This window comes from Passer domesticus, chromosome 10, assembly GCF_036417665.1.
Source record: "Passer domesticus isolate bPasDom1 chromosome 10, bPasDom1.hap1, whole genome shotgun sequence".
Classification (NCBI taxonomy): domain Eukaryota; kingdom Metazoa; phylum Chordata; class Aves; order Passeriformes; family Passeridae; genus Passer; species Passer domesticus.
The window spans coordinates 32,401,493-32,422,021 of NC_087483.1; the positions used below are offsets into that span (position 1 = coordinate 32,401,493).

The following is a 20,529-nucleotide window of genomic DNA, read 5'->3' on the forward strand; positions in this document are numbered from 1 at the left end:
GGTCCTTCCCAAGAGCATCGCCCATTCCTGCTTCCAGTCCTGGTGAATGATCAGGGGAGAGCAAGGCTGGGATGCAGGCACAGCATGGGACTTCTGCCTCAACTCTTCAAGGACCAAAGCACTGGAGAAACCTGAAATTTGGTCTCAACACCTGAACCTTCATTCCCTCCTCTTCCTCACACAGAGTTCCTCCTTAGAAGCAGCAGCAAAGCTGAGTTAGGACAGACAGGGGAGAAAATCCCACTGGCCCTGCCTTCCCCACCAGCAGCAGGAGCATCACCTATCCCCAGCCCGTGGGGACAGGATGTGTTGATAAGGACAGGATAAGCACAGATATCACAGGAGCACCGGGGGCCCTCAGACTCAGCTGGGACACACCTGCACACAGGCACTGGAGCCTCTTGCAGCTCAACCCGGCCACCAGTCCTGGCTTCAGCCTTTCTTCAGGAGGTTCTTGCATTATATCACCCCCTTCCTCCAGCCTGGAATCCATTTGCTCCCATGTGCTGGACTGTGGCGAGCTCTGGACCTTGTTCATGTCTCTCTGTGTGTGGAGGTGTCCATGGACACTGCAGGGCTGCCCTGTGGGTGAGGATGGCCCCTGGCTCCCAGCTGGACCTGCTGCTCCCTGCAGTGAGTGTTGTGCTCTGGCTGGTGGTGAGGGCAGAGCTGTGTGTGAGCCACATCATTACCCTGGAATCAGCCTGGGAAAAGGGCTGGGGGGCACCTGCATCAAGGGAGTGGCTGAATTTTGCCATGGGTCTGACCCCCATGGGTGTGCACTGTTCCCAGGGCTGGGGCCGGCCTGCTGCAGTGTCACCCATCACTGTGGAGGTGCAGCTGAGGCCTGGAAACCGTGGTGAGTGTCAGAGGTCTTGTGCTGTCCTGCCTCTGAGAAGAGCATCTGGCACTGCTGTGGCTCCCAAACCCACCCCTGAGGAGAGAGGATGGGGAGTGGCTGTGCCCCTCAGCCCTGTGGATGTGGCTGGGGACAGGGCAGAGAGGCTCCTCTGAGGCCAAGGGCAGCCTGGTGTGGCGGTGATGAGAGTTGTGGTTAACTGGGTTAATTATATTCATGTTGCTAGGAACACGGTGAATTATGTTAATAGCAGCATCTGGGGAAATTACATCTTCATTAATTGGTCCTGATTGCCGCTTGGCAGATGCGAGATGTTTCTGACTTTAACATGCAGGACAAAATTTATTGTAATCAGTGCAAGCAGTGACTGCACAAATACTGTTACCATGCCTTGCTAATTTACTCTTTGAAGAGGAAGGGATGGAAAAGACCTGCACGTCCATTTCATCCTTGCTCTCGTGCCCCAGCCAGGACAGCCTTGTCTTCCACTGATTCCTGTTCTAGTGCTTCTTCTGATAAAGCTCTGAACATCTTTTGGAGTTAATAATGGTAATAATATGTTTGACAGACACAGGAGAGCATCATGGGGCTGAGGATGCTTCTGTTGATGTGTTGTACCCTCGAGCTGGCCTTGCTCTGGCCTTGATCTGCCCACAGAGCTCCTCCTCATGGATGTGACTTGGGGGCAATCAGGTTTGAGTGCTTGGAGTCAAAGGCGTTGGGGATTTAGAGACCTTTGATCCCATCAGGTCCCCAGCAGGGCAGAGAGGAGGCTCACCCAGGCAAGGCTGTCCTGAGGGCAGCACCCTGGGGGGGAGCTGGGGCTGCTGGCATGTGGAGAGTCACCAGTCATGGCCAAAGCAGGGGAGAGCTACGTGCAGTCTGCAGCATCGATCTTTGCAATGCTGCAGCTTTCAGTTGAGGGCGCAACAGCAGACAAGGAATAAACACATTGCAGTGAGCTATCTCAGAGGGGCAGAAAGCTCCATTCTTAACCAGGGCAGAGATCCTAATCCCTTTGGATAGACCCCCAAGCAAATGCAGAGGTAATCCATTACATCCCTGGGGAAGCAGGGGCTGAAACGCAGGCGAGGCACTGAGTCCCTCTAAGTCATGATGCTCCTCTGGGGACAGCAATAAGTTGTGTTACGGCCTCACTTGCTCTGCATTCTTTTTACACAACACCATCTTTCATTTTAATAGTGGTTTTTCAGCCAGCTTTGTTAGGGCTGCTGCTAATTGGGCTGGATTCATGTGTCCCACCAGGGCACGGGATAAGCCTGGCACAGCTCAGAAGGGAAGGGTTTTACTGCCTGGTGCTTTCAATGGGCATAGCCCAGGCTCTGGGGAGCAGGAGGAGGGGACATGGCTGGGGTGAGAGAGGAATCCAGGAACAATTTTAACTCTTTACCTGCCATTGAAGCTCATATACCCTCCCTGATGCAGTGATGTGACAGAGTGACTCTAATGATCCAAATATCTACAAGGGAAATGAAAACCTGTTTTGCAATCAACCTTTCTGATTGGGAAAGATATGGGGGCCACATCTTTTTGCTGTGATATTGGATTTAAAAGTTCTTCAGTGCTGAAAGTATCAGATTTAGACCTTCACAAAGTAGTTTTCATAGGTCATCACAAGGAATGAGAATTCATTGCTGGGACAGCACCACCAGAGCTTTGGAAGCAGCAAAATCTATGCCCTCAAAACCTGGAGCTAGGTTTCACTAAGAAGCTGTAGGTGAGCTTATAGCTGTGAGCTGTAAGGTGCTGAGCAGGGAGCTGGCCTTGTCTTTTCCATGACACTGCCTCTGTAAATAAATGCAAGGACCAGGAGGGCTGTGACGCATGTGAGATTTGGCTGCAAAGCAATGCTTCTGGCTTGTGGGACACTTCCACCAGCTCCAGGACTCCCCAGGTCCCTCAGCACAGGGGCACTGGGAGGTCAGAGAGCTCCAGGGTTTCTGCTTGTGTTCTCTGAGCCTCTGGGAGGCTCACAAAAATCCTCTCCCCACAGCACTTGCCCCCTCTGTCCCCTCTGCCCTACAGTCTCCCCTGGAGCCCTGAGTGCTGTGGTCCTCCCAAACTGGCTGTTCCAGGGTGACCAGAACTTCCAGCTCCCAGTCACACCACTAAGGTGGACAAACCCCACTAATTAGATGGATAAATTAATGTTTTGTTGGGAGCATCCACTTGGGATGTCTCCAAAAACACAGCTGTGAAATGTGTGGCTCTTTAACCAGAGATGCCATCATCCCAGTGCCCCTCCAGCCAGCATGGCAAACTGTGTCCCCATCTTGCTGTGGGTCAGATCTTGTCTGGAGGACAGAAGAATATGGTACAGGAGAGCTAGGATCCTTTTCCTCCCCAACCTGGACTAACCAGAGGCTACAACCAGGCCACTTGTTTGCAGAGGTCTTTCCCCATCAGCCATACTGTAAATGTCCCATGGAGGAAACTCCCGTGAGTGGAAGCCTGCTCATGCCAAACACCAAAACAGTTCACATTTGTAGCTGAGAAACACAGTAAGGAACTTACATGTTGGCAAACAGACTAAATTGTAGCACTACTTTTATTTTAAAGGGCAGTTAGCACTGTGGAAGGATTCTCTCTACCTCTTTGATATGCCATGTTTGTTAGTTAAAAGCTCAATTTATGGTTAATTTTACATGATAACATATGTCACAGCTCTGCAGTTGAGCTGCTCTGTGGCATCAAGAAAACTGAGCCACAGCAGGAGTTCTGGGAGAGGCAAATGGGGACAGTGGCACTGTGAGACCCAGTGGTACCCACAGAAATTTAGTGGGGAGGTTTTCAGAGAAGACTGAAACTCTGGAAGATGTTGCTATTTGGGATTTTCCCTTCCTGCTCACTTGAGAGCTGAGACTGTCAGACCTGGGTGTGGTTTTTGCAGATTCCTTTTAGTGAGAGTGGTGCTCAGGGCCAGTGAGTAGCCGTGCCAGTCAGTCCAGGAGGGATAACCCAGGCTGGCCCATGAGCCACTCTGCAAACCTGTACTGGGGCAGGGAGCACACAGGGTCCCCACCGGCCAAGCAGAACAGCCTGGATGTGTGTGGGAGATGAATGTGCTGGTCCATCCACCGCTTGGACTGGCCCTGGGCTGGAGCAAGGCTATAAAGCCTTCAACACCAGGCCCTGCAGCTCCACCTCTTACTGTCATTCAGCTAAAGCAGAGATGACAAGCATGTCACCACTGTGACCACCCCAGTGATGGCTCCGGGTCATGATCTCAACTGCTGCCGTGCCCACTGCTGACAGTGAGTGGGAAATACTCCTCCTTGGGGGAGAAAGTTTTTATCAGCAGTTGCAGAGGGTTAGCACTGGGTTCCTGCTCTTCTTGGAGACAGGCTGTCACCAGAGAGATCAGGAATCATTTATTTTTAACGCTATGAATATGTAGAAACTCGTCTGAGCTTCTGCACGCAGTGGCCATGAATTTAGAAACGGCGTCAGGAATCGTGGCACTCGGCACGCTGCGCATCGGGTCAGAGCCATAAATTTCTCTTACTGGTGCACAAGCCATTTGCCATACGTGACTTGCTGAATTTGTGGTCATTTCTCTCTCTGCCCCTGTGTGCAGAGTGTATGGCTGAGATTTTATATTGCACCTCTGAGACACAAAGTCCTTCTGGTGCTTTTGCCTTGCATCCTAAACAGCCTCACTCGCTCTTCTCCCTGTCCCCTTGGCTTAATGGCTTCTGGCCACAGCCTGGCCCTTAAATCATGGGCTGCACCTGGACAGGCATAAACTGTGACTGTCCCCAGACAGAGAGGGTGTGATTGGAGTGGTGAGGGATGTGACTGAACACAGCTCAGCTTGGGAGAATGCTGCTCCTACACTGAGCCCGAGATGGGTGCTCTGGCACAGGCACCAAAGGCGATCAGGGCAAGTCCTACAGAGACCCCTGACATGTTCAGTGAGCCTTTCCAAGGACAGTCATTTGGAATACTGTTCAGTGTGGATTTCGTGGGGTATATTAAGATGATCTGTGTGTTGGGAGGAAAGCTTAAGCGAAGCAAGTTCACACTGTGGGGACTGGAAGATGATGCTGCCATCCTCCTCCACTTTACTGCCTGTGCTTCTCCTCCCCCATCTCTATCTGTTCTAGACATAAAAGCTTTTTTATTGCAAGACTATTTTTGCTCAGTGAATTAAAATGAGTCATTTGTAACCCTTCCTTCCCAGTGCAACTGCTCCCAGCAGCAATGCTCTCTAGCTGGTCCCAGCCCCTCTGGTCAACGTCGGAAAGGCCAGTCCAGCAGCAGGACATGAGCAGGGTCTTGCTAAACCCAGCTCTGCTGAGATGTGCCTGTGCCTCAAAATGGGTCTGCCCTGTTCCACAGACAGCTCCCTATGAGCCTGGTCAATCGGAAAAGGCAGCAGAGGTGACCAACATGTTTCCTAAGAGATTCCTGACCGAATTCCTTTGTCACAGCAGTGCCATCACACAAACAGGAACTCTATCAACAGGATTGTTTATTAAATTCTGCTCTGGTTGCAAGGGTGCAACCCCACTGAGACTCTTTGGTGTAGAAACATGAAACGAGAACAGTGGATTTTCTCACATTGCTGAGGTGTTATCAGGGTCTGAGCCCAATTACCAGGGCAGAGCAGGACACTGGGGACTGCCCATTTGTGGGTCAGAGATGGAGCTCGTGTGGCCTCTGCTGCTAACTCACAGCCACTCTTCAAAGCCAGGGTCTCCAGCAAACTACATACACAGTTGTTTCCATCAGGGTAAGGTTTCTGTGCTTGTTAAACGTGAACCTTTGAGCCTTTTCAACTCCTCTTCCAAGTGTGTTAGGTTTTTGGGGAGATTTTTGAAATGGCAAGGTTTCCTGAATTTCTGATCTCCTGGTGCATATCTAAAGCCCTTACCATAATTCATCAGGGCCCTGCCAACATGCAATCTGAATAAAAGCAGACAGAAAGCACCTTTGCAATCAGGATTTTCAACTATAAATTAGTGGAAGGTGATCACTGTGGAAACAGCACTAGCTTCATGTATTTAGCAGGGAACACACACCAAGCAAAGGAAATACCAGCTGGAGGGCTGGTGGTGCAAGGTTAGGGCTATGGGAACAGGCTGATGATAGAAACTGGTTTCTTGGTCTCTAGCAGACATAAGCAAAGAGACATTGTAAAAGCAGAGGTTTCACAGGAGCTGAAGCTGTTTCTTGAAACTGCAGTTAGGGAAAATGCCTCTGTTGCCACCACAAACAGAAATCAGAGGAGTTGAGAGCATCCTGGAAGGTGCCAGCAGCTTTCTTCCCAGGTTTTGTTCAAGTCTCCATGCATAGCTACAGAGTTAACAAACCTTCTTGCCTATATTTCACGTTCCCTAACTTTTCAATCAAAGAACAACCTAGCCTTCAAAAACAAATCCAAGGATTACTATCCTTTGAAGAAAGGATGATCTTGTACAGCAACCATTCACTACCAAAAAAATAACATTAATACATTTTGATTGTTATGGTAAAGAGAAGGACAGAGGGTAAAAAGTCATAGCTGTTTTGCTGTTTCTTAGAGATAGGGGACTGTGCATATCTGGCTTTAAATAAATAATAGCAGCAACTTCCCAATGCCCTTACTCTCCCACCTTCAAGAGTTTCTGAACTAGCTAAAGGCTACTTTCTTGCTAAGGGCTTTTGTCTCACTCCAGCCTAGAGCTTTGTGACACAACTGAAGTTATTTAGTGGAAGGGAGGAAGCAGATGCATTAGTGAGTGCATTGTCTCTTGGCTGAGGTTTAGGTTTACCTGAATTTATTATTTCTAATGTAATCAACTGATTGCTTACTGACCATTTTACTTCAAATGTGGTCAAGGACTGCAGTCGACAGTCCGTCAATCTATCTGCTCCCCCCCGGTCCCCCTTTGTGTGACCATGTCCCAGCACTCCCTCTGCTATCCATCATCAAGCCATACTGTTTTCCAGCTCAGAGCTGTAGAACACTGTGAAGATCCCACTTGCACAGCACAGTGGGAGTGTGACTGTGTGTGCTCTCATAACATTGAGCAGCTCCCTGACTAAACACACTTTTCTCTTCCCAGCCATCACTAACCAGCTATTCTTCTTTCAGCTCAACTTCAACCTGCACTTATCCATTAACTGTGTCTATCTGTACCTAAAAATTACTTGAAATGGAACATTCAATTATTACAGATCTTAAACACGCAGAACAAGGCTGCTGTTTGATTTCTGTTTCAGCAATGATAAAGCACTCCAGCATCACACTCTCATTCTCTCCAACAGCAGCTGAGCCACCAAACTGATGACACGAGGATTAACCAGGCAGTCTAACAAGTCATTGGTAGAAAGGGCTGTTTGTGAGGTGCACGGACTGCAGTCTGAATCCATTTGATGTGCAGCTGTCTCACAGTCATTACTCATTAACAATCTCTTCCTCTTGCACTGTAATTTTCCAAAATGTTCTCCTTCATTTTCATGGAGATCTCCACTGTCACTTTCAACTGCAACTGCACCCATCACACTGGTTTTGTGAGACTGTGGTAAAACCTGAATAAGATGAGGCCCAAAAGGTATTTTCTGCAGCTCTTCTGCTGTGGGTGTTGGAAAGTCACATTCCTGGGTTAGTAATGTGCAGCTCTCTGGTTCACAGCCAACTTCCCTTCTCTTCCTCTTGCATGAGGTATTTGTCCTCTGCTTTGCACCAGTGCTGCTGGAGCGTGCCTGTCCTGACACACTTGTCTCCTGACACTTGAGGTATGCAGACACTGCTTTATTCAGGTACTGAAGATTGATTTCATGGGATGTTGCCTCAACCTAAGAAAACACCCAGAATACACTCAGTTAAAAGGAGACATGTTTCAATTCAACCTTGCATGATTATCTTCCATGAATTACTTTTGCTACATGAAGGGATGGAACTTAAAACTCTTTTTCTCAAAGCAGCATAAAGACTCAGGGGGAGCTAAGCAAAATGTCAGTAATTCTTTGTTATTGCTGCCATAATGGGAGCAGTAGAGGGCTCACCTCCGTGGGATTTAGCCAGAGATCTCCATCACTGGGATTTTCTGCTGATTTTATGGCGCATACCAGCATTCGAGTTATTGCCTCTTCTACTCGGGCTTCATGATCTGCATCCTGCCTCAAGAGGACAGAAGGTTTTAGGGGATAGAACAGCTCACGGGTCTCTGCAGATAGCTGAAAGATCTTAGGAAAAACATAGATGGCCTTAGTTTGAAAGCCACACTCATCCATGTGAAGTCAGTGGAAGGTTTCAGACTCTCTTCCTGTGTAAACCCCCCAAACAGGTGACAGCACAGGCTTTGGTGTGACTGCTCATCTGAATAAGGATATGCAAAAAATAGTATGTGTATATAATCTTTTCCCTTATTAGTGTTTTGTTAATTGAATCTGGTGCTTGAAATTATAATGCAATATTAGCATTTAATTAATGTGTGCATTTAAACAGCTCTTTAGGACTAGAAGAGCCATAGAAGCACATAGCACATTTTTATATCTATGTATTCTGTCTAATTTAAGAAATTAAAACACACAGGATGTTATAGCAAGGCAGCAGTTATCTAAGGGCTACACAAGCACAAAAGTGAATCTTGAGGAAATTCAGGAAATATTTTGAACATCACCAGAAGGAAAAGCATGTTTGCTCTGAAAACTCTCCTGCAAAACTGAAAATTAACTTACAAACTTAGTAACAGGCCCTTTGTTTCAAGCCTTCACTTCATTCAGGATCCCGCTTGGACAGCTGGATACTGGCTAGGTTAGGATAGCAGAAAAAAAAAAAACTTTATAGGATCTTGGCTTTCTTTCCCATTTGAGTTTCTTGTATGTGGAAGGAATGTTAGACTCTCAAACAGGATGGTGGTTTTGTTATCTCAGTGACAAGTACCTAGATGCATAAATTTGCTTCAGTTGAGATGCTTTGATGTATTCGTTTTGGAGGGAAGATACAACATGGTCAGCCCACAGCCCTGATCAGTCTAACTGTGGCTCCAGGGAACCTGTCAAGCAGACCACACATCTGGCTTGTATGAGAGCTGAAGGCAGCAATTTGTCCTGGAACCCTAAGCAGAATTTGGGCTAGAAGCAGGGGGAAGTGCTCTTGGCATTTTCTGGGTTTGGATGCTAGGCTTTTTAGTGGTCTTGTATAAAAAACCAACAAAATACAGAGCTTGGTATTCTACATGTGGAAACTATTAAAGGTGTTGCATTCTTGGTATTCATCCTGGCCTGCTGAATAACAGGGCTGTACTGATTGCATGACAGTATATTAGAAAGCAAGGAATACTTTTGGGTAGCTCACATCCAGCTGAAAACAAATTAAATTTCTACTCTAAACTCTTGCCAATATAATTAATGGTTTCACTGGGACTGTAATTGTTGGTGTGATTCACATCTGTCAATATGAAAGCAGCTGGTAACAGCTGCGAGCAAGAACTGCTTGGTTTGGTAATGCAAATGTTCTCAGAATTTTCTTTTAGAATCCATGTCAGAATTTATTTTATAGATGGAGGGCCCAACACCTCACAAACAATGCTGGATCATCAGCTGCAGGGGTGATTCCTGTAAGGAGCTTTCACCTGGGCTGCAATAGCCACATTTGGTTGTGGCAGATACTGATATCTGGGGAGGGTGTGTGTCATTTATTAGCAAGATCCAGCAAACACTCCTCTGCTTATGATACCACACAACCACTGACTCCTGCTGGCACCACACAGGGTCTTGGTGACTTCTGCAAGGCCTTTATGACAGAAAATGATGTAGAATTTAGTTCCACTTTTTTTTTTTTTCCTTGCAACACATAAGAACAGCTAGAAATGCTCAGGCCCCACCCCAGCACCTGGGAGCTACCAGCCAAGCTGATCCCACCACAGCCTGCTCCTCCAGAGGGGGACAACTTGTGAGGCACAAATGTGTGTGGTGACATAAGGGCCTTCCCAAGCCCAGGGCACACAGCCAGTGCCTCTGAGTTACCTCAAAGGCTCGAATTCAAGGCAGGCTTAAGTGGCTGCTCTACAATAAAATTGGTGCTTTCTCTAGCACTGGAAACAGCCTGACTGCATTTAGGGCTGTGTAAGAGCCTGGTCTGGGCTGTGGGCCTGCCCTTGCTAACACAGGTTTCATCTTGAGAATTTCTCCATGAGGGAAGTACCCAAGTGAGTTCCTCTGCTCTGCTTGGTTTGATGTGGGTATGAGAAATACATTGTCTGCTCTTGGAACAGCAGCTGAAAGCATGTGTTCTTTCCCTGCAGATTTCCAGTCTAACATAGGTTTTAGAAGTAGGGGGAAAAAAAGGCAGTGAGTATTTTAGTGAGGCCATTTCACAGGCTATTTCAAAAGGTTTTTTTATTTTAATATTAACCTAGGATTAATAATAAAGTAATGTCAATCCAAAAACCTTCTGGAGTACTGAGATGATCTAGTGAAATATGTCCCTGCTCCTTGTAGAGTGACTGGACTAGACAACCCTTAAAGGTCCCTTCCAATCCAAACTATTCCATGATTTTATGATATCCCTGGAACCATCCCATATATACTGGTTAACATGAGCAAGAAAAATCAAAGCCCAGGGAGAAGAAAATTAATTAAATACATGAGGAAATCCAACTTCAGCCAAATCAAAACTATCACAGAGGAATGAAAATTCAAAAATCTTCTCCTCCCTTCCTATTCACATTAATCTGATTTAAATTCTAATTTAGCTTTGCACATAAGCTTGTCCTTGAGGTGAAATTCCTGGTTTTTTGTTCTCTATTCAGCACAAAGCTGGCTGGCCTTTAAGAAACTAGGCATGAAAATTTAGCTTGTGTTTAATTGTTTACCTGATTGAAGTAAACTTGAAAGGGGATTTCTGCTGAACTGGGGCTTCAGACGTGGAACCTTGAAAGGTTCTTCCTGAAAAGATGTATCTATAAGGGCTCTTCCCTCCCCAGCCTCTGAGCACAACAAATCCAATAGGACTGCATATGGCAGGCAAGGGACAGAAATCCCTTGGAAGTGCTACACCCCCAAGACATTAAAAGGAAAATACCAGTTCAATCCAAGAGTTAATGCTGACAGTGACAGGATCAATGGATTCCACATAGTGCCACCAGTGCCTTGGAACGAGCAGGACCTGGAATTGGAGACATTGCATTAGGGTACAGGCAGAAGCCTGAAGACAGTTTTTTAATTTAGGTGGTGTGGGATGTAGAGACAGAACTGAGGCAAGGACACAGGTGAGAGGTGATAATTATTTCTCTCTTTTAAAGAGCCTTTTCTCAAGACTTAAATGCCCACCCTATCAATACTATCATGTAAGAAATGGACATGATCCAGAACAACCTTTTATCCAAACTCCTTCCCATACAGTCCCAAGCAGGACTATAACCTTTAGTTGCTGTGGGTGAGCAAAGTCCAGCAGTACAGAGGGGGTGCAGCTGGTGCAGCAGAACATCAGGACTTCAGAGAGAGTCTCAGCCAAGCAGGAATTCTTTTGTAGACTCTCCAACTGAGCAGACTTCCCAGTTCCTGTAGGACTGCCAGCTGGCTTTCCCAAAAAGCAGGCATGCCTATGCTCATCTAGGTGACTAGGTGACAAAATGCAGCTTTAATTCTGGTAAATAATCACCAGTATTAAATTTGTCACTTTTAGTAGACAGGCTTTTAAAAGAAAATGTCATGATTTCTAGGACAATCTAGTTTAGATCAGAGCTTTACAACAATATCAGGATGATAGCTGTGACATAAAATTGATTCCAACCCATGGTTTTTATGGTACAAGACACTGATGTTGTTTTGATGATAGAGGACAAGCTTTGCAGATTATTGAACATTAGAGTAACATGGAGCTATCAAGAAAAGCATGAAAGATATTTTTTGACAAGTTATAAAAATGGTCAGAGACAGATAAAAATATATACTTAACAATGGGTAAAGTGAAGCAATGATCTGTATCTGAATTGCAGACAGTTCTTTCTCTTGGTAGACACAAATTACTTAGAAGAATGTTCTGCTACCCAGATAGCCCTGTGCTTCATTATATATCAAAACACAGTTAATGAGAAAATGTCAGTGGGGGAAACAATGGCGCCAGGCCTGCAAACACTTACAGGACACTTGGAACACTCTCATTTTTTGGGCCAGATAACAAATGTTCTCCACAGGCTTAAATTTAAGTCAAACAAAAAGAAGCACTGGCTCTCCAAAGGGCAAAAACATTTGGAAATTATTCTTTAATCCAGTACAGCATGCAGAACAGAAGTCAGTCAGTGGAGGGTCATGATTTTAAAAAGATCACTAGTTAGTCCTGACATATAAGTGTATGAAACCCTACAGACTGTAGCCACAACACGTTTTCTCTGCTGAACAAGTTTCAGAATTTTGTTTTCCTCAAGGAAACATCCACTTTAAATGAACAGTGCAGTTGCATTAGCAGCAATGGGTTTATCTGTAAGGAAGTGTTTTCCAGTTTCACTGACTGCAAAATCATACAACCCTCCCTGCCCTCCCCAATAAGGGATCTTACACTGAACTCTGCTAAAGTCTCTGGGTGCCCTGCAAGTGGCCAGGTGTAATGTGAGCCCTGGCAAACCTTGTGTTACAGCAGAAGAAAGCAGAGCTCCCGTAAGCCTGTTGGCACCAAGGGATCCCTCCCCTGAGCCTTGTGCAGCTGCAGCATGCTGGAGGAGGGCATGCAGACACTGGGGACGTGGTGCACAGGGACCAGGTAGCAAGGGAACACAAGCAGGAGACAGATTAAGGGAAATGTATAAATGTTTCAGTAAGAGATGCTGCCTGGAAAACCAAGAAGGAAATCAGGCATGGAACGTGCTGGCTCCACATGACTCATGTGCAAAAGGGAGACAGAACTGCTTTGGAGAGAGCAGGTACAGCCAGAAGGAAAATACAATCCCCACAACTTGCACTGTGTTTTCAAACCAAAGAGGAGGAACTTGGTCCTTTAGAGACTAATCAGATTTCCCTTGCCAGCAGGTTAAGGGTAATAACTGCAAAGTTGTGTCTCTCTGCAGCTGGCACTGTTGGCTGATGCAGTTTATAGAAGAGCTACAGAGCTGTGACTCAAATAGGCAAAAGAGGCTCCATAAAGACACTTGCTCTCCCTCTTTTATTGTTGAACAAGCTTATGCTTGTTAAAATTAGGATTTATAGCAACAAGAAAATTGAAATTATTGAAAAGCAAAAGGACTAAAACTTTATTAAAGATGAAGAAATGGAAAAAGGTAATTAAATCCAAAAAATACAGCTGGCAAGAGAGCAGAACTAACAAGACCAAAAAAAATCCCCAGAACCCCAACAACCCAGAAAAGAAAGGTAGGATTCTTCTACATTTACAAACTAGTATTCTTCTAGGTTTTCAAATTAGAAGCAAACAGACACACAACAAAATGAAAACAAAAAAACCACCACCGCTGCCTCTAATGATCAATTTCACAATTTAAAAAAGCAGACTTCCATATATTTACGAATATGGGACACAGATTTAGCTACATTCCTATAGGAGACGTGAAAGTAAGCCACAGTGAAACAACACACACAACTGCAGCAAACATTTTACAGGGAAAATGTAAAGTGCAATAGCAAGACAGAACTACTCCAAGCTAAGAGATAATCTTGTGCTAGCCTGCTTTCCACAGAACTTATCTAACTTTATTAGTGCTGGGAAAATACTGATCTAAACAGTAACCAATCAGATAATTTCAATATTTAGGCTAGTGACAGCCAAATATAGCAAATGAAGTTAAAGTAGGACAGAAGTCCCAGAAAAGATAAAATGAGATGCTGTAATGGGAGGAAAGAAACCAAAGGAACAGTTGGGAGAGCAAGTGGAGCAATGCTGAAGACTTGTACAGCACAGAGAACAGAGCAGGTTTGAATTCTCAGTGGACATGATTAACTTGATACAGTGCAAAGGTAGGGCAAAGGTGGAATTGCTTCAAAAAGAGAGCACACCCTGAAGTGAAATATTATACCAAGAAATTTCTGCTCATTAGAAAAAGGTATTTAGGTAAATGCACACAAAAAGGAAGCCAGTGTGATGGGAATACAAAGACACTGAGCCACAGGGGGACCCAAGGAAATCCCAGAAGTGTTTGCAACCATGGCAATGAAACATAAAATGTAGTAGGTGCTGGCATAGCCAGTTCTGTGGGAACAGCACCTGAGGACTGTGTGAGCCCTGCTGCCCCAGCCTATGCCTCATCCCAGCTGGAGCCTGGCTGTTCCTGGTGCTTGGAAGGTGCCTCTCATCCTGCCTCCTCCTCCCTCCTGGTGTCTTCCTGTCCACTGAAACAGAGCTCCAAGGGTGACTGGGGTCAGAAACACAGGCACAGCCATGGGGAAGGGCACAGTGGAGAGGAGGGAGTGGGGCTGCATCAGGCCATGCCCACAGTGACCCAGGTGAGAGAATGAGGGAAGCTCAGGGAAGAGATGGAGAAGCAGAGCCAGGAAATTGCAGGTTTGACCTTTCGCTTTTGTGGCATTCATGGGGTTCTCCATAGGTGTTGCAGGTTGAGCACTGTTTTTATCACCAATCCTAGCATAAATTCAGCTCCTGGACTCTTCTGCTTCTTCTGTGATGGAAGTCACAGTTCTGGTGTCCTGAGGTTGGGTTGGGCTGTCTGCCTTCCCTATGGAGTGACTTGGGGCCAGCTCTGCAGTCTCCCACGTGAAACTCTTTATTCCTTCCCCAGAACAGAATTACCAGCCATCTACTATGCATAATGGTGTGGCCAACTCTGAATTCTCTTTTAGTAAAATCACTTAAATTCTTTTCCAACAAAAGTAGGGTTTTTTACTGTAACCCCACTTAAAAAGTCTTTTGTATGCTTTGAGCTGGAACATTACACTACCTTTGAATTACTGCATTTCTTGACTTACTAAAACACTTTTCTTTGGTATCAATTATATTTTTCTTGGCTATCCAGACTGTGTGTTCTGCTGCTCCCCACTTTAAGCCCAATCTGATGTTCTCACACCTCTTCTTTAAAGGCAGCACAGAGGGAAATCCCTCCCTGACTTCATGAAGATTTCTTCTTGCTCAGGGTTAGGTTAAAAGTCAGAGGTTTGCCTGTGCTGTTGGGAGCTCTGCTAAGCAGGATCCCATGGTGTGTTAGATTCTGCAGCAGAAGCACAGAAAGAGAAAATCCTGCAGCTAAACACAGGAACTGAGTGACAACTGTATTTGTGGCCACATAAATGTGTTTCTTTCAGACTTTGAGAAAGCAGGTAAGCAGAAGCAGGGGAGGGAGTTTCTGAGCAGCAGACCATGGTGAGAACCAGCAAGCAGTAATGTTAATCTTTCTCTAATTTTTTTTTCCCATCCAGTGACAATATTTTTCAAGGCCAGAGGGAGGGCATCCTTCTCAGACCCAATGTGCCTCTTAGATTACCTCAGCCAGGCCTTTCCTTGCACTTCTGCACTGCAGCTCCTCCATCCCCAGGCTGCCCTGGGGCACAGGGCCAGGCCACAGGGCAGACAAGCACTGCCTCCAACAGCACCTGCCTGGGCTGGCAAGAGGGGGAATGGGATTGCTCCAGTGGCCCAGAGTGGCAGCTGCTTGCTCTCCATACCTTCAGATGAACTCAGATCACTTTGTAGCCTCCCCACCATTGTCTAATTATGTGGATATGGATTAACAGGGAGATGGATTAAGAGCAATTACATTAGAGAGCAGAAAGGAAGCCAAAAGTTAGTGAGAAGTGGGGCAGAGGAAAGAATGATCAATGATTTTATCCTTGTACAGCATCCCAGTTTTTGTAGCCTTTTCAGGTGGTATTCATCTTTCCTATTTTTAATCATCAAAAAAGTTAAGCATCTATGTGCACAGGCTCCTTCTACAGCCTGTGCTGAAGGACAAGGTGGGGTGAATGCTCCTGCAGGACTGTAATTGTGTAAGGCAGGAAGGATGAACCACCTTGCTGAGGTGCCAGGTGCCACTGATGGCAGATAGGACACCTGTCCTGAACAGGATTTAAGCTGAGAGTGACAGATCCCTAACTCTCTTAACACTTGTCCCAGAGCATGGGTAAAAGATACAAGAACAGATGTGTTTTGTCCCATTTCTGGTCTTTTAGGGAGTATTTGTATATTTGCGAAAGGATTGAAGGTGTTACTAGAAATGCTGCTCCATACTTAATCCTCAGCTTTGCAACCATCAAATAGGTGACCAGCTCCAAACATTTATAAGGACCCCTACATTTATGTGACACAACTTGAGCTTGTAACTTCCACTTGATACAGTGGATATAGTACTGCTGCAAGCCCTTCCACTGCTCAGCTGCCTATTCAAGTAAGCTTGACATCTTAATGTTTTCATAATTTGTTTCAGAAGAGGTCACTAATGTATAACCAGAAGTTATTTCTGTTGAAGTGCAGCTGACAGCCAGTGGTCAGGTGCAGGATGAAACCTTATAAAACTTTGTGTCAATCAGCTACCAAAATTCATACTAGAGGTTCACCTCTGTACAGTGGAAGGGCACAAAGGATCTAACTGAAGTACACTGGCACAATGTTACATGAAGGAATTCTGCTTTCAGGCAGAAAGGGTGTAAAAAATGGCTGGTAGCAAACATTGACCAGAAGGTGGCATTAGACACATTAAGTTTTTGATATTCAAAGCTGCACTCACTCTACATGCAGCTGCTCTCCTGAATACCTAAGAACACCTTTGTCTTCGTTTTTCCAGCCTTTTATTGTTACAATAATCCAAAATGTTCTGCATACCCTCTGGGAATGAGTGGAGATGCTACATTTTATCACAAAATAAAGATGCCTACAAAATCTGCAGTAATTGGGCTAATTCTACGTGAAAATCACTGTTAAGCACATATCAAGACATTATTTAGGAATTCTCTCCCTTGTTAATAAAGGAGTTCTTCTAGGTCATTCTTTTCCTCTCCATCAAATGGCAGCAGCTCCCAGCCACCTGCCCCAAAAGCTCCTGGACGAGATGCTGGCAAGCACCACACAGAAGGCACTGATAAAATGGACAAAGACAATACTTCACTGCTCCATCATTGCTTCTACATTACTTTCCCCCCCAAGAAATCCTAACAGTATCTTGTTCATGGCAATGCAGACAAATTGTATTACTGAGCTGGCTCAAGATCTTTATTCCTAGCAAGATTAATTTGTAATTGCTTTAAGCCTAATTAAAATTAAGATCATATTAAAGGTTCACTAGTCCACTTGATCATTGCAAAGGAGATTATAAATTCAAATAGTATTGGGGATCAGGGATAACTCAGTGCTGAATGGATGTGCCATTTTTATCAATAGCAAAACTGTTCTTTGTGCTTTAAATTACTGACTGCTGCAACCTTAGAAAGTGCTGAATGTGAAACTAATTATTTGCTTTAGGAGTATGAGCTAATGTAGTGCAAACAGTAAAGGCTGACCATAGATTCTCCATCTGCATTTGTACCAACTGCAGAGCATACACTTCCAGTTGATGGGTATCATCCTTTTGTTGGAAGCTACTATCCTGCCCCACTCTGCCTCCTCAAAATTAACTTAATTAGCAAAAATCTACTCTTTAAATTGTTGAAGGCAGCTGGGTTTGCCAGTTAGGGACAGGGGAATGCCCATACAAGTTGTTGAGCTGGCAGGTCAAAAGAGGTGACAATATCTGGTAGGAGAATAGTGAAAGGGCTCCAGAAGCAGCAACTCCACTGTCTGAGCAATGACCATTGCAAAATTCCTTTGGAAGGGCCTGACAGTTTGAGATGCACAGCAGTGCCTTACCAGGACATGCATGGCTGAACAAATGAATAAGGGTAATTCAGACTCCAAATACAGACCTTGCTGATTAAATAAAGAAGGACACTATTTACAGCAGGAGACTGGGAATCAAGAGTCCTGAGCCCTGCTCTCACACTGCTGCTGCCTGCCTGTGTGACTGTCAGCCAGGCACTTACAGCTGAACCTTCTCAGTAAAGCAGGATTAAAAACATCCTCACAGCCCTGTAAAGCACCATGAAACCTGTGTGCACTGATGCAACTATCATCATTAAAGTATTTATTAAAGCAACAGATGAAGGCTATTCACTACTAAAATATGAGTTCCTTTGCTAGTTCTATATACTCATTAACCAAATGCATTTTATGGAATATGGTGCTGTCAGAGTAGACAGGTCAGAGTTCAAGAAGGTTCTGAAGTAGACAAATTTGAGGTGAGGCAGGTGGTTGCATGGAATCAAGCAGCTGACTGAACTCTGATCTATGAATCAGGCAGCTTATTGATAGCTCTCCAAATGTCTGCAGTTTTTGTACAAAAAAGTCTAGGCAAATAACCGTCAGTGAAAAAAGTTTCTGTGCTGAGAGAAATCTATAAAGTCTGAATGTGGAGTGAAGGAAGAGCAAAGTTCCACAGTCAATTTGTTAAGATTTCCTAGCCCTTAATTAGCCAGTTAAATAGAATATTAGGTAATGTAAAGCTCATATATAAGTGGTACCTGTCCTGGACTGAGTGTAACAACATGTGCTGTTGAGTTCCTAAACTCGGGAAAGCGTTTCAGATCAGGGTTGGCAATGTTGACTTTGCTGAATATGCTGGATTCCTCATAAGGGATCCTGGTAGGATAAAGGAAGCTGGTGTCACCAGGTGGGAAGAGGTGCCATCTCTTCCTGAAAATAGAAAGAAGATAGAAATGTATTCAGTGCATGTCACTTGCAGCAAAGAACTAAAGGCAGTAGCAAGGTTTTCAATAAAACATAAATCTGCCTCGCTGTGTGAATCTCCTACGCAGTGAGAACACAGCCAGTGCTTACAGGCTGTCTCCTGAAAGTGTTTTTAAAATATTCCACTTTTTAATTTTTTAACTGAGAAGATTTACAGCTTCTCACCAATCATTTTTAAAGGCAGATAAAATTTAAAAAACCTCTCCCGTCTGGTTTCTTCTTCCTCCTTTTTACATGCAGCATTTACAGATGCTCAGAGCATTAAAAATTGCTCCATAAACTAGAGGAAATAGTTTTGTTACAGACAATGTATTTTTGCTCACTGAATGAAAAGCTTTCAAAATCTGTATTTGTTTTGAAAGGAGGGCATCGTGTGTTTAGGATGGCAACAGTAAAAGGGTATAGACATTATCTTCTGTTTCCTTACATGGCTGTTAGTTGTGAACCCCCCATTCTTAGTAAAAATCACCTTGATGTTCCCATGCCAAAGACAGCATGAATAAAAACCAGATACATCCATAGACATAAGTATCCTTAAACATCTGTATTTTTTTGTGTTACCAGTACCACATGATGAAAATGTGGCTGGTTGTGCATTTAAGAGTTTACTGGTGTGACTGAATGCCAGGTGGAGCAGGACAGGGTTGTTCTGCTCATGAGGGCACTCATGTGCCACGTTGCTCTCTACATGCCCAAAGAAGCACATGAATGCACCACAGTGCAAAGGCCAAGCACAGCTGAGACCACACTTTGTCCTCAGGAGCTAATGTCTCTGTCACTTACATAGACCAGATCAAAGAGAAAAAAAGAATATGCCAGAACTGGTGGTGCCAATTTGATGGGCATTGTAAATGAAATATCTTAGCAGGTACATATGGTATTTAGAACTTTTATATGGCAGTACTTTAGGTGATAGAAATAACCAGAAGGAATACACAAAGAGAATTTATTACATTTAAGAGGTGCCAGACAAACAGTGCAACATGACCCATGCACTAAGCAATGGAAAAGTAAAGGCAGCACTTTACACACAGCTGGAGAGCTTGTGTAGCTCTTCTCTTTGTTTTGGACTCCAGGAAGGGCTTTTCTTTGTTTCCTTTCCCTTGGCACTCACTTCTTGAATTCTGTCTACTGCTTCTGGTTGTCAGTTCTAAGTCACAGATCTGAAAATGGGAGCAAAGCAACCAAATGGCACAAAACCAAAAGGGACAGGAACAGAAGAAATAGGAATAGCAGGACAGTCAGAACTACAGAGACCAGCATAGATCCAAGTGCCATAGGCTGCTGATATTTCTTGGTAATTACCAAAGCAACTGCTGGATGCAAGTATAAAACCACTTCTCCTGAAACTCAAGCCTTATTGCAACTTTATTTTGCCCTCCAAGCTAGATCCTCTGAGGGGGCAGAGAATGACTAGGTTAGGAGGCTCAGGGTTAATCCTGCAGGCTCACGGCAAAGCAATATCATAAAGCAAAAAATTAAGAAGCCTAAGGGATGCAAGGAGGAAATTCAAGATAGCAACAAAGGGCTAAGGAGCTGTCCCTGGCTTTCCTGCAAAGGCAAATCTATTTAAGTTTAGCATAAGCTTATATTCTGTTACAAAGCCTGTCTTGTTTGTGAGTCTCAAAAGGGAATCTTTCTGCTCTGAAGAAGCACAGGATTCACAAGCTTGTGAAAGTTTGCAATCTATTTACAGGCTTTGTTCTGAAGAGGAAAACAACTTTGTCTTTTCAGGCTGTGCAAGGGCTTTGGATTTCTTTCCATGAGAGGAACAAGAATTTTGGTCTACTTGACGGGGAGGAAGTGCCTTGGGAAGGTGGACAGAATTGCTGCATGATGCTGGAACTCTGGCTCGAGTTCAACATCTGAAGGTACAGATCAAAGAGGCTTGGCAGGTGTTGTGTCTGCTACATCACTGTACTTATTTAGTACACCCAGTATTTAAGTGGATCCTTAGAAGATTATGGCATTTAAGTCTCATGGT

The 20,529-nt window shown here is 44.7% G+C and overlaps 1 protein-coding gene across 4 annotated transcripts in view; it reads right to left on the reverse strand.

The window, feature by feature from the left end:
• Positions 1-5,337: 5,337 nt before the first annotated feature.
• The window catches only part of HSPBAP1 (HSPB1 associated protein 1), a 38,284-nt gene continuing 23,092 nt past the window's right edge, over positions 5,338-20,529 (reverse strand). For 3 of the 4 annotated variants that reach the window (XM_064435007.1, XM_064435005.1, XM_064435008.1), the window contains 4 exons: positions 18,320-18,491; positions 10,896-10,979; positions 7,874-7,984; positions 5,338-7,663 (listed from right to left, as the gene is read on the reverse strand). In XM_064435007.1, the coding sequence (XP_064291077.1) occupies positions 7,109-7,663; positions 7,874-7,984; positions 10,896-10,979; positions 18,320-18,491 (922 nt within the window). In that variant the 3' untranslated portion in view covers positions 5,338-7,108. The remainder of the gene's footprint in view (positions 7,664-7,873; positions 7,985-10,895; positions 10,980-18,319; positions 18,492-20,529) is intronic. The other variant, XM_064435006.1, reaches the window with a different exon arrangement.